Below are 12491 nucleotides of genomic sequence, written 5' to 3'. Positions count from 1 at the left end.
TGCCAAATGGTCTCAGGGCAGCAAGTATGGCAGTTTAAAGAAAAACGTGGGTTTCTCATTCAAGCCACTCGACAGGCATGTGGTTCCCCAACCATGACATCTGCTATGACAACTGCTAGTCTCTACAGAGCCTGAAATACACCACCTGTGTGGTGTGCAGGCCTTTACACAGCCCTGCCGGCCATATCCTCCGTAAGCCTCACTGTGGCCAATGGGCCAACGTTAGAGCTGGGGTTCTGAGAACACCACTGCTCTGCACAGTGGTTATTAAACTCCAGGATCAAGGGGAAGCAAGATGACTCAGCAGATAAAGATGCGGAGCCTGACAACCTGAGTTTGATTCCCGGGACCCATATGATTGTAGGAACAAGCTGACTCCCACAGGTTGTCCTCCAATCCCTACACACACACACATACACACAGAGAGACAGAGAGTGACAGAGATAGAGAGAGAAAGAGAGACAGACAGAGACAGAGAGAGTAATCTTGAAAACTGAAGTCCAGATTCAGTACCTGTGCCAGACCCAGCACTATGTACTGAGGGAGGTCATAGGACCAGGCACTAAGTTCTGAGGCGGGATGAGGTCAGGCCTCCAGGGTCACATAGCATAACTAGGATATACAGCCTAGGAAGCTCACCCTGGAGTGTCAAGCGCTCCATCAGGTCTTCGGAATATGAGTGAGGCTGGCCCCCATCACTCACTCAGGCCGAATTCTGCACCCCACACAGCTTGCCAGAGCTTTGATGCCCCACCCTCAGCCTTCCAACGTTCCCCACAAAGTCAGCATCTGCTCAGAAACACAGGCTCATTTCAACATCAGCTACAGAAAAGGGAACTGGCGGGTGGGACTCTTGGTGGTACCAACAGCTCAGAACGTATGTTCCCAGGCCAGCCTCAGAACTCCCCATGATCCTGGATGACCCAAGTCTCTGCAGAGGCCCCTTCTGCAGGCCTCTATGTGAGGCTGGCCTTGCAGGGCCTTCCTGTCCCCATAGAGACCACCTGGACTGTTAGCCCTGCTTATGTCAGAGCAGCCTTACTAGGAATTCAGTAGTTCAGTCAGAAGCTTCCAGAACAGCACTCCACCAGGCCTGCCTGGTGGGCTGAGCTTTCTTTTATCCTTTTCAGAGTATCCCATGGATGTCTGCACTTACCAGGTAACCATTTATGTCCAAGGCAGAGGCTCCCAGAGTCTCAGGCCCTTCTGCTGTGGACGTCAGGCAAGGCAGAGGACAGGAAGTCCTCCAAGGAAACATGGTACCAACAGAGAAAAAAAGATGGGTATCCTTTCCTAACCTCAGCCCTAACCCTAACCTTAGCCCCAGACCTAAGCACTGCTATATTAAAAACAAAGCATCATCTTGCAGAAAGTTTTTTTTTTTTTTCAAGAACAATGATGACATTGAAGCAGCACAAGCCACACACGTCTGTTCTGTTCCAAATAACAAACGCACAAAATTTCAGCTGCTGACAAGTTCCTCACATCCACCACGTGGGACTGCTCACCGTCCATACTCCCCAAATGAAGAAGGTAAGATTCAGAAAACTCACACAGCTAAGATCTCCTTTATCCCAGGCAGACTGGCTCCAGAAATTATGAAGTTTAACACATCATAGGTTTGACTAGTTTGAAGAAGCCTCTTAAAGACCAGGTCATGGGGACTGTTTATGCCAGTCAGGGATCATGGGACCCGTGTGAAGGTTTGGAAAGAGGGCTGGGCTGCAGAATCAAAGGAGAGGGGAAAGGGTCCCCAGCGAGACAATTCAGGGAGCCCTGCTGTCCAGACCCACCCATTCAGAGGAGAAAGGGTACAAGATCCTGGAAGCCTGGAGGCCTGAGCCAAGGCCTGTGCTTCAGTCTCTGTCCTGGATGGTTTTTAAGTCAGCTGGACACTGCAGCCGTTCTGAACGAGAACCTGGATTGAGAAAACGCCCCCACCAGGCTACCTGTTGATGATTAGTGTGAGAGGGCCCAGCTCATTGTGGGCTGTGCCCCCCTTGGCTGGTGGTCCTGGTGCTATAACACAGGCTGAGCAAGCCCTGAGGAGCAAGCTGGTAACCAGCGCCCCCACCCTACCTCCAGGGTCCTGTCCTATTTGAGTTTCTGCTCTGGTTTGCTTCAGTGAGAGTCTGTGATGTATAAGTATAAGCTGAAGTAAATCCTTTCCTCCCAAAGTTGCTCTTGGTGGTGGTGTTTTATCACACTATAGAAACCCCAAGACAGCCTCCATTGGTGATTTCTTCTTGTTGTTTTGTTTTGTTTTTGTTTTTGTTTTTCGAGACAGGGTTTTTCTGTGTGGCCTTGGCTTTCCTGGACTTGCTTTGTAGACCAGGCTGGCCTTGAATTCACAAAGACCACCTGCCTCTGCCTCCTGAGTGCTGGGATTAAAGGAGTGCACCACCATGCCTGGCTTCCATCAGTGATTTCTACAAAGTAGGGCCTCTCTCTAGAGCCACCTGTCAGGAGAATAAGGGTCCAAAAGTAATGGAAATAGGCAAAGCATCCACACGCTAGCTCTGGGTTCTCTGAAGAGAAGCAGCGATGCTCTGTTTTTCAGGGACAGGATCACCACACAGGTTGTCATTGTCATCAATCCCCACCATGGAAGCCCATGACAGAGCACCTGCCGTGTCACAAACTACATCATTGCTGCTCAAACTGCTCCTGCTGGTGTCTGCTGTCCCATCATGAAGGGGATAGCAGTCGGGGGAACCTATGACACCCTACCAGCCTGTGGGGTAGTGGTTAGGGTAGTGCAGAACAGTGGTCAGGACACAGGCCCTGGAGTACACCACAGGCTTGCCACTATACTTCAGGACCTTCATCACACTGCACAACCTCCTGTGACTATTTCAGGCAGAGGTGCCAAAAGTGATTCCTCCAGATGACAGCTCCAGATGACTATCAGGAGCTTGGTTAGACAGAATTCGGAAGTCACATGGAAGCGGTCAGGAAAGAGAACCACGGTCATAGTGGCTCATGCCTGTAATCTCACGGTCATAGTGGCACATGCCTGTAATCATCTCAGCCCAAGAGGCTGAGGAAGGCAGGTGGCTGCAAGTTCAAGGTCAGACTAGCCTACAGAATGAGACTCGGGTCTCAAAGAGAAACAACAAAAAGCTCCCTACTCTTCAATGTAGTGACTCTATTCCTTGATAATCCAAGAGAAAAGAAAACACAAATCCAAACAAAATTGGACTACAGTGGTCATAGCTTCTGGCTATTAACATAGCCTAAACCAAAAGCAGCTCAATTTTCCCTCAGTTGGAACACAAGCAAACCAACTGTGGTGCCTTCATACGAGAGAGTAGCGAGCAGTAATTTTTTTAAGGAGGGAGGGGTGTGGCACCAGGAACAAGGTAAAGAGGTGGACTGGCCACGGGTCAGTGTGGCAAGTTGAGGAGGAAGAGTGGCACATGGGCACATAGTAAGCACAGATGGGAGGAGAGCCGGAGCCTCAGCCCAGAGGGATCCAGAGAAGGTCCTCAGGCGCCTACTGCCTTCACACATGCAGAGTTTGCACAGCTGCCTCACCCACCACTGAGGGGGAGTGGGAGGAGGGGAACAAAACCCTGAGGAGCAGCACAGGCACAGACGATGCACCTCGCTCAGGAGAACCCCCCAACCTCCACCCCTTCTTCTCCAAAGATGAACATAGGACCCAGAGCGCCCCAGACTCTCATGAGGAGAACTTGAGAAGCTAAACAACAGTCACAGGCCAGCTACCAGCCTATTTGGGGCTCCAAGGTCAGGTCATAGTCAGTCTAGGAGATGCCTTGATGCAAGAGAATCTAAGGGCTGGCCCTAATTTATCCCCCACCCTCAGTTCAGGAAGGTGCTTCCTAGGGCCTCTTTTGACAGCCCCCCCCCCCCATCTCCAGCTCTTCCTTTCCTCTCCTCCCCACTAGGAAGCTACTTTTAATCTGTGAGCTTGTCACATGCTGAGCCATATGGCTTCCTCTGCTAAGTTAAGGTCCCCTGTAGAGGCTTTTTGTGGGTCAAGGACCAATGCTTCCGGGTGGTCCCAGGGGAACCCACACAAAGCCAGGCATACTGTGGAGTCTGCTAAATGCCTACTGGTCCTTGTGAACATGAAAATCAAATAAAACACTGGCAGTAATCCACTGCACACCCAGGCTGTCAGCCCCCACCCCCAGCTTACCCTGCCCATCCTCCTGAGGAGAGTAACTGGGCTCCTGTTCTGACCCATCTGCTCAGCTTTTTCTTGGCTTCCTATAGGGGGTAGGAAATCCCCTAAGAAAACAAGCTGCCCACAGGGACAGAAGATTAATCCGGGGCTCCATCTATCTATAAATGAAATGGATCATCAATGCCTGACCCAAGCTGATCAATCAAAGGATGGTTTTCTGTACTCGGGCATACTACCAAGGGAACCAGGTGAGCCCTTCTCTCCCCAGGCGCCTGCTCAGGGGTAGAAACTGATTCAAGGGTCTGGGGAGATGGTTCAGGAAGTAAAGTACTTGCCATGTGAGCATGAGGACTTGAGTTCAATCCTCAGAACACATTAAAAGGCCAGGCATGTGGCTGGAGAGATGTCTCAGAGGTTAAGAGCACTGGCTGCTCTTCCAAAGGTTCTGAGTTCAATTCCTAGCAACCACATGGTGACTCACAACCACGTATAGTGAGATCTGGTGCCCTCTCCTGGTGTGCAGGTGTACGTGCAGGCAGAATACTGTATAAATGATAAATAAATAAATCTTTTTTTTTAAAGCCAGGCATGGGGCCAACAGATATGGCTAAACAGGTAAAGGCACTTGCTGCCAAGCCTAATGACCTAAGTTCAATCCCTGAGACCCATATGGTGAATGAGAGAATCAACTCCTACAAGTTATCTGACCTCCATACTTGAGATGGGGCACATGTAGACACACACACACAATTAAATAAACACATTTAAAGCCAGGTACAGCTGTGTGCACTTCTAACGCTGGCTCCGGAGAGGCAGAGAAGGCCACTGGGCAGATAAGATACCTGGCCACTGGCCAGACGGCCTGGCTTACATGGCCAGCTCTCAGCCAGCGAGAGACCTTGTCTCAAAAAGTAACATGAAAGTAAGAAGGGACTTGCTGTAAAGAAAAAGGGCTCAGTGGGCATGGAAGGGTGAGAGAGAAGAGAAGGGAATGGGGAATATTGCGTGTGTGCATGTGTGTGTGCGTACAAAATTATCAAATCACAAAGAATTCAAAATAAAAATATGCTGTCTGATGCCACCCTAGAAACGAAAACAAAAATAGAGAGGCAAGGAAAGATCTCCTAGATATAAAACTCAGACAGTGGTGGGGGCCCAGGGAGGCTGGAGAGGTGGCTCAGTGGTTAGAGCACTCACTGGCTGCCCTTCCAAAGTACCTGAGTTCAATTCCTGGTACCCACATGCCTGCTCACAACCATCTATAACTCCAGTTCCAAGGGAACTGGCATTGCACAGAAGGAGTACACAGTTATACATGCAGGCAAAATACCTATACACATTTAATCAAAGTAAATAAATCTAAAAAAATAAAAAGTTTTCAAAGACTCGGACAAAGGCCCAGAGCACAATCCTTCAACCTGGAGGTCTCTGACTGTCCACAACAACTCAGCCACCCTAAGCCAGGGGTCAAGGGCCCCAAAGACCACGGAAGGGTCACTCCAGAAGCTCAGGGCCAGGCAGGATGAACAGGCCTACAGGAGCAGCACACTGAGGGTTGAGCACAATCATGGGACTCTCCATCTGTGCCAAACAAGTCAGTGTCCTGTGAGCACTGTGGTTTGAAATCCCTGGAAAGCAGTTAGCTTCATACAGTGGGGACATTTCCTAACTGGAGAGTCAAACCACAGCCACAGAGCAAACCACGGCACATGCAAAGAGACCCCACAGCAGCTGCGCACAGGATCTCCACCCAGAAAGAATCTTTACAGCAATCCCAGCTCCCTCGCTTCCTAGCTCTGACGCTGCCTTTAGAGTCTGAACACAAAAGTCATGGGCTGGGGACTTCCCTCTCTCTCTCTCTCTCTCTCTCTCTCTCTCTCTCTCTCAATAGGTCCACACACCAGGGCCTCCTCTGTCTCACAGGGACTGTCTACAACCTCTGACTCTCCATATCTCCACTCACTCCTCAGCACTGCCATCTACTGTCACCCCACCTCTTCAGAATGGCCCTTAGTCACACACCAGCAAACTCCAGGCTGCTCTGCTGCCCATTCCTCTGCACAGTCCACATCAGGCCTCTCCCAGCAGCTGATCCAGGTATCCACCCCTCACTGTGAAGTAAGTCTTCTTTTCTATGTCCAGGTCCAGCTTCTTCCACGGTACCATCCTGAGAACCTCTCCTCTTCCCACTCCACCCCTTCCCCAAACAGCTGCCTCAGGCCTGCAAACACTCTTCTCCTCCCTGCTGGGCTACCCCACCTCAGAAAATGCTTGCACCAAGTTCTGTCGCTCCAGACCTTGAGACCATTCTTGCCCCCTCTCTTCAAATCACCCGGTCTCATCAACCTACCACCCAAGGACTCTGAGCTCTACTTCCAAATAAGCCTGCTGGTGTCCATGCTCTTCCCCAGTACCCCGGCAGGGGCCTCCAGTACATCCGCTGATTCCTGCTCTATTCTGATCCAAGCATCCTCCCCACAACCATCAGGGTGAATGCGCACAGGCCCCCCTCACAGCCATGGGTGGTGGACACCTCTGATCTCAGCACTCAGGAGGCCGAGGCAGAAGGATCAAGAGTCTGAGTGACGTGGTAAGACGCTGTCTAAAATAAAACAAAAACAAAACATCACCTCTCCGGTGCCCTTGACTAGGAAAAATTTTAAATCTTTAGCAAACCTTCTACTTGATCTAGTGCCTGTCTTCTGGCCCAAACTCTCCAGCATTTCTGGTCTCTTCCAGTTCCTTTCTCTCCTTGCACTTCATCTCTGGCACCCCCAAGCTGCTCTAATCACCAGAAAATGCTGGCAAGACACAAGTGCTACCAGGCAATCTGAAACAGAGCCTGAGAGGCTCACAAACCCTGAGAGTGTGGCTGGTCCCTTTGCCTCACTTTGAACAGCAAAGGTCTTGAATGTCTGACTCTACCTCAGTGTAAGTCCTCCTCAACTTCTAGGGCCCAGCTGAATTACCATTTCCTTAAAGAAACCCTCAGGGCCTCTCCAAGACCTCAAGTCTCGCCCCTTTGTACTTCCTGAGTGACATGGAGCTTCTGCTAAGAACATTCACCTCCCCTAACTGTCCAACCCCCATTCTTGTTGTTCCCTTTTCAACTTCTAACTCCCTGAGTGGTCTATGAACTCCAGGAAAAAGTAAGATCTCAGTATCTTGCTGACTCTTGGGGTCACTAAGTTCCCAGCACGGGGCCTGCGGCCTCATGGTCCTGCAGTGGGTCCTGCTACTCCCCTTCCTTACAGCAGTGCTCCAGTATTCCAGAGGCCATGGCATTTTTGCCCTCAGTTTCCCTGATGTACCTCATTAGATTCAAACCTATCCAATCACAGCATTCTGTTCCTCTAGCCAATGAGTTTTCTCCCTAAGACTCTGTCAAACTACTGGCAGAAGTTATTCTCTTTCCACGAGAGCTGCTTATCCCACAGGCGCTGCGGTCACCATGCTGCTATCAGCGAAGCAGGGCTTCCCAAAGAATTAAAACATCACAGGAGAAAGAGGGAGAGGCCAACTCCCCCAGCTGCAGCCTGGGAAAGTTCCTACACTGAAGTGAGTAGTGTCTCCGTCACTTCCAACCAAGAGTCCTGACTAATGCAATATTCAAATAAACACCGGGTGTTGAATGAATTAAACAGTCATGCGGGTGAAGCCTGCCAAGAGAACTCTCCAACTCCTCCTAGGTCTCCTATAAACTCTTGCTGTCCATGAGCAGAAACAAGCTTCCCACGACCAACTCTGCAGACCCACGGGCAGAGTTGGCTACATCCTCCTCATTGTTACTCTGTGCCAGCAAACCACCCCACTAGCTGGGTCACACACTGTCACACTCTAGGCTGACAAGGGTGACCTGGCTCCAGGTGCCCAGGCGTCCCCACCAAGAAACGAGAAGTTGGACCATCCATCTTGTACCCTCCCGGCCCACCTCTGAGTGCCTGGCCCAACCAGGGCTCTTCTGCCATTGTCAATATTCTCACAAATGGCATGAGGCTCAGTACATGCTATGGAATGATTTTATCTGCTGCCTTTGGGGTGTCATGAAAAAGGGGAGCCACATGGAGCAACCATAAAGGTACCAGATTATTTCCTGTGAGTCATCTCAGAGCCTCAGTCAGGACTAAGATACCGACAGGCCTTGCGGGCCCTTCTGACGATTTGGGAGGCAGGAGACTTCCTCAGATCTAGTCTTTGCCCAACAAAGTGTAAAGGTGGAAGTTGGGGGCGGGGGTGCAGCTGAACCAACAGTCATCCCTGACAATTGGCCTGAGCCAGGGTGGTCATCCCATGGAAGCCGGGGATGTAGATTGGAAGCAAAAGCCCTTTCTAGAAAGGGCTCAGAACCAAAGATGGGTTTCTCTCCAAAACAGGCTTCTTTCTGACTGAAGCCTCAGAACAATTCTCCCACAGACATTGAAGCAAGAGGTGACTTTGCCATAGGGACCAAGCTGACAAAGCCATCCTAGAGGGGCTGACCAAATGCTATCCATGTCCTAGCCCCTGCCTGTCTCAGATGGCAGCCCCTTTAACACCCAGCTGCATTCTGTCCCCTCTGCTTCCTCTAATGTGGACTCCTGGTTCTCGTTCCCACCATTCCACATGGCTTCTCAATTAATCCAATTGTCCTGCCAACCCCACCACGGCCCCAGTTCTGTTTCTTCACTGCCCCTTGACACAGACACCCATGGCTCAGTCATGCTTTCCCCTCACTCCACCCAAATTAACGGGACACTGTCACCAAAGTGTTGGGCCCCCCAAAGCCACCGCTAGAACAGAAGCAGCTGGACCTGATGCTAAGACAATGGTGAGGCAGCGTGACTCAGCCTCCCCTTCCTCCCACCTACTCACTCCCAGCCTCTTACCTTCATGGTTGGGGGTGCAGTGAGAGGAGGGGAGAGTGGCCGATCAGGGAGGGTAACATCCGAGCTGTTGGCCAGCTCCTGCTTCCTGCAAAGAGACCAAAGGACACAGAAGCTGTGAGCAAGGGTCTTCTCAAGCCTTCCCTCTGAGACCTAAGAGTGGCTGAGCTTGAAAACACGGAATGGTACAGAAAACTAGAGTTGACTCGAGTTCCCAGTGAAGACTGGGATATACTAACAGCAAAAGCAGTACTGCATAAGGGAAGGCCCTGGTCCACCAGCATCCCCTGAGGACATGTAAGTCCTCATGCACCTAAGAACCTGCTTCACCCCCGATTCCTACATGGTTCCAATGTACCCAAAGTCTCAGAACCACCAGTTCTAAAGCATACGGTACTGGGGTCAGAGGGAGACATGGAAAGAGGTCATCATGTAGGAGTTATTTTCCCATGGGCGCCTTTGTCCACTCAGACCCATGCTCACGCACGGGGGTCAGGGGACGCCAGCCTGGCCAAAGACCCAAGCCTTGGGAAGACAGGGCTGCCTGCTGTAAAATCGGCAGGTAAAAACTTATTTTAGTCCATGTGGGGTAGGACCAGGTTTGAGGCAGCTAAACAGAGTTGTGTCACCATGGAAACGATGCTCTCACACACTCCCCACTTCCCATCTGGCCCTTGCTGGTGACCAGGGAGAGCTTGTTTGCTGTCCCATCACCAGGCAGACTGCTTAGGCTGGGAGAAACCTCCACAGCAAATTATGCAACAGGGCCATCTGGGCAGACATGGGGGACTCCCCCAGTGGGCCAGGAACCCTGAAATGCCCTGGAGGAGGAATGGAAAGGCAAGACAAATACTGACACCTAACAGAGATGACAGCTGAGCTGTTAAAGCCCCTAGCTCCACAGGAGCCCCATCCTGAAGCACTCAACGGTCAGACCACCATTCCCCATTGGAAAGAACACTTCCTACTTCTTTCCAGCCAATGTCCTAGAAGCAATCCAGGCTGCTTCATGGAGGAAACCCACATTCCCGAGAACCATGCTTCCCAGCTTTCCAGAGAGAAGCTGAGCCCAGATAATGGCTCCCCAAGACCACAGTCCGTAACAGTCTAAACCCCCTTGAGAAGCCAGGCTAAGGCAGGGCCACACTGTCTAACACAGCTCCAGGCTTCCCTGCAGCCAGCCACCCACTCTGTCCTCCAGGCAGCCAGACAGGAGGCTGGTGAACATCTGCGTGGTCCAGGGTCCACATGACTCCACCAGCCTCAACCCTGGCCAGCTCCCTCTCCTCCATCTGCCGTCATCCTCGCTGCTTCCTGCACCTTGGTAACAGGACTTCAGATAACTGGAGTGGAAGAGTTTCCTCCCTCTTGATCTAGACTGTTATTGGTCCAAGAACCAGCAAAAACAAGATTCAGCATCACACGCATGCACACACACACACACACACACACACACACACACACACGCAGCATCTTTGTCTGCCTTGCAACACAAGCTACCAGCTTCACTTTCTATATATCGACTTAGCTGTGGCTACTGCTCTGCCCTCATCTGCCTCTCACTGAAGCTGGTCCAGCACAGCCTCTGCCCTCTGTCCTCTGCCCCCTGCCCTCTGCCTCTTTCAAGCAGCCACTGCTTTTCTTGAAGAGCCTGTCCCTTGAGAGCCAGAAAGGGGAAGAGGGTAGTTTGGTCAAGTGTGGAAAGGAGTACACTCAGGCACCTGAAGGCAAAAACAAGGGCACCTCCCTTGGGAGATTGCAGGAGGGGCTGGCAGAGAATGGAGAAGAGGAAAATCTTCCATGAGAGAACATAAGCTGTTCTGGACTCCCCTGAGAACTTCTGGCCCATGCTTCTGGAGATGGTTTGTAACGATGCCTTTAGCTGACAGAAGCCCTTGATCTCCAGGAGCAACCCTGAGCAGGAGGATGTCAGCAGACTTTTTACATCATTTACACAGTCATGCTTTTGAGTTCCATGCCCACACCCATGGGGCCAGAGTAAACGCAATTACTGTCCAAGATCTAGGAATCCTCAACCTTTTCCCATGCACCAGCCTGCTTCCCTGGATGCTGGATGAGCAGGGAAGGATGAGGACTATCACATAGAACATAAGGAAACTTCAAATCAGAAGGATTTTCCAAGTGACAGCGGGGCAGGAAAGAACTCTCATGGCCAACAGGTTCCTTCTAGCTCCCAAGCTGGGTCTAAGAGTCCTGAGGGATAGGAGATAGATAGAGAATGGCTGCTATCCTCCAAAAGACTCAGGGTGCACATGGGCCATTAGCCATTCATTAGAATCCACCTTGCCTTGGTATATGGATGACCTCAAGTACACCTATAATAAAGGCACACTCAGTATCCTTGGTCCTCTTGGCTCCATCCCTTCCTCCTATCTAAGCACTAAATGTCTATTGTTAGTCAAACTGTGTCCTACTTTAAAAAAAAAAAAAGGTGGGGGTATGTTGACATGTCAACCTACAGCACCTCTGAATAAGACCTTATTTGAAAACAGAGCCTCTGCAGATGTAACCTAGTTAAGATGAGGCCATGAGCTAGGCCTTTAACATACCCAGGGCCCGTGTAACTGTAAGGTTGCAGGCCCACTCACACAGTGGCATGATGGGCTTAGATGGAAGAGTGAGGTGGCTGCAGGTGGAGAAACGCAAGCATTGCACCAACTGCCAGGAACTAGAAGAGACAGGAAGGACCAGGGCCATCTACTGACATCTTGTTGGAGCCCCAGAACTGAGAAAAGAAATAGGTGTTGCCTCAAGCCACTTCTAGTGCTTGGTAACAGCAGCCCTGGGAAAGCAACACACACCCAAGCTCTCACCTCCACCCTTGGCCTTGTGAGTGAAAGCCCAGAATGAAGGTGAAATCCCAGCGGCTACCTCAACCCCGCCCCTACTCTGATCAGCTGAGCCTGACCTTGTCCTGCCCTAGCCCTCTTGACGACAACATTTACATGTGAGTTAGTGCCACCCCCCAGGACACCAGCCAGACCCAGCCACCAGCTGGCACAAAGATAAGATTAGGTGAGCTGCATGCCGGGCGCAGCTCCCGCTCTTTCTCTCTCTCTCAGCAAACACATCACACATGAGAGGCGAAACTGATGTGATTCTATCCAGGGATAACCTTGGCCACTCTCAGTTGCTAGAAGCAAAAGGTAAATCATTACCAGAAGTAACAAGTTTCTCGTGAGCCATGTGTCATGATCCTGAGATTGGAAACTGCCCTCCCGTGAGCCCAGACAAACAGGAACATTTGCTGTAAGGGCACATGGCCCCCTATTTACCCAGGGGGCCTTGGAAACCCGTAAAAGGAAGGTGCTGGTGACAGGGACAGGTGAGGGGCTGGGAAGAGAAAACAGAGAGAAGGCAGACGGGAGGAAGAAGAATTTACCCTCAGATGAAAAACAATGGCATGTGGGTACTGAATGGGTAGGGGCCCCAGGGGTTCCTGGAGGTGCTGCCCA

General features: G+C 51.1%; 1 protein-coding gene across 13 annotated transcripts in view; it reads right to left on the bottom strand.

The window, feature by feature from the left end:
• Rap1gap2 (RAP1 GTPase activating protein 2) overlaps positions 1-12491 on the bottom strand; it is a 223270-nt gene that overhangs the window by 88152 nt on the left and 122627 nt on the right. For all 13 annotated transcript variants that reach the window (XR_009592920.1, XM_060387325.1, XM_060387323.1 and 10 more), the window contains one exon: positions 9019-9103. Coding sequence is in view for 12 of the 13 variants with exons in the window: in XM_060387325.1 (XP_060243308.1) it covers positions 9019-9103 (85 nt within the window). In the remaining variant the exon portion in view is untranslated. The remainder of the gene's footprint in view (positions 1-9018; positions 9104-12491) is intronic.

Source organism: Meriones unguiculatus, chromosome 7 (genome assembly GCF_030254825.1).
Source record: "Meriones unguiculatus strain TT.TT164.6M chromosome 7, Bangor_MerUng_6.1, whole genome shotgun sequence".
Classification (NCBI taxonomy): Eukaryota; Metazoa; Chordata; class Mammalia; order Rodentia; family Muridae; genus Meriones; species Meriones unguiculatus.
This window is presented reverse-complemented; position numbering and strand designations above follow the sequence as displayed.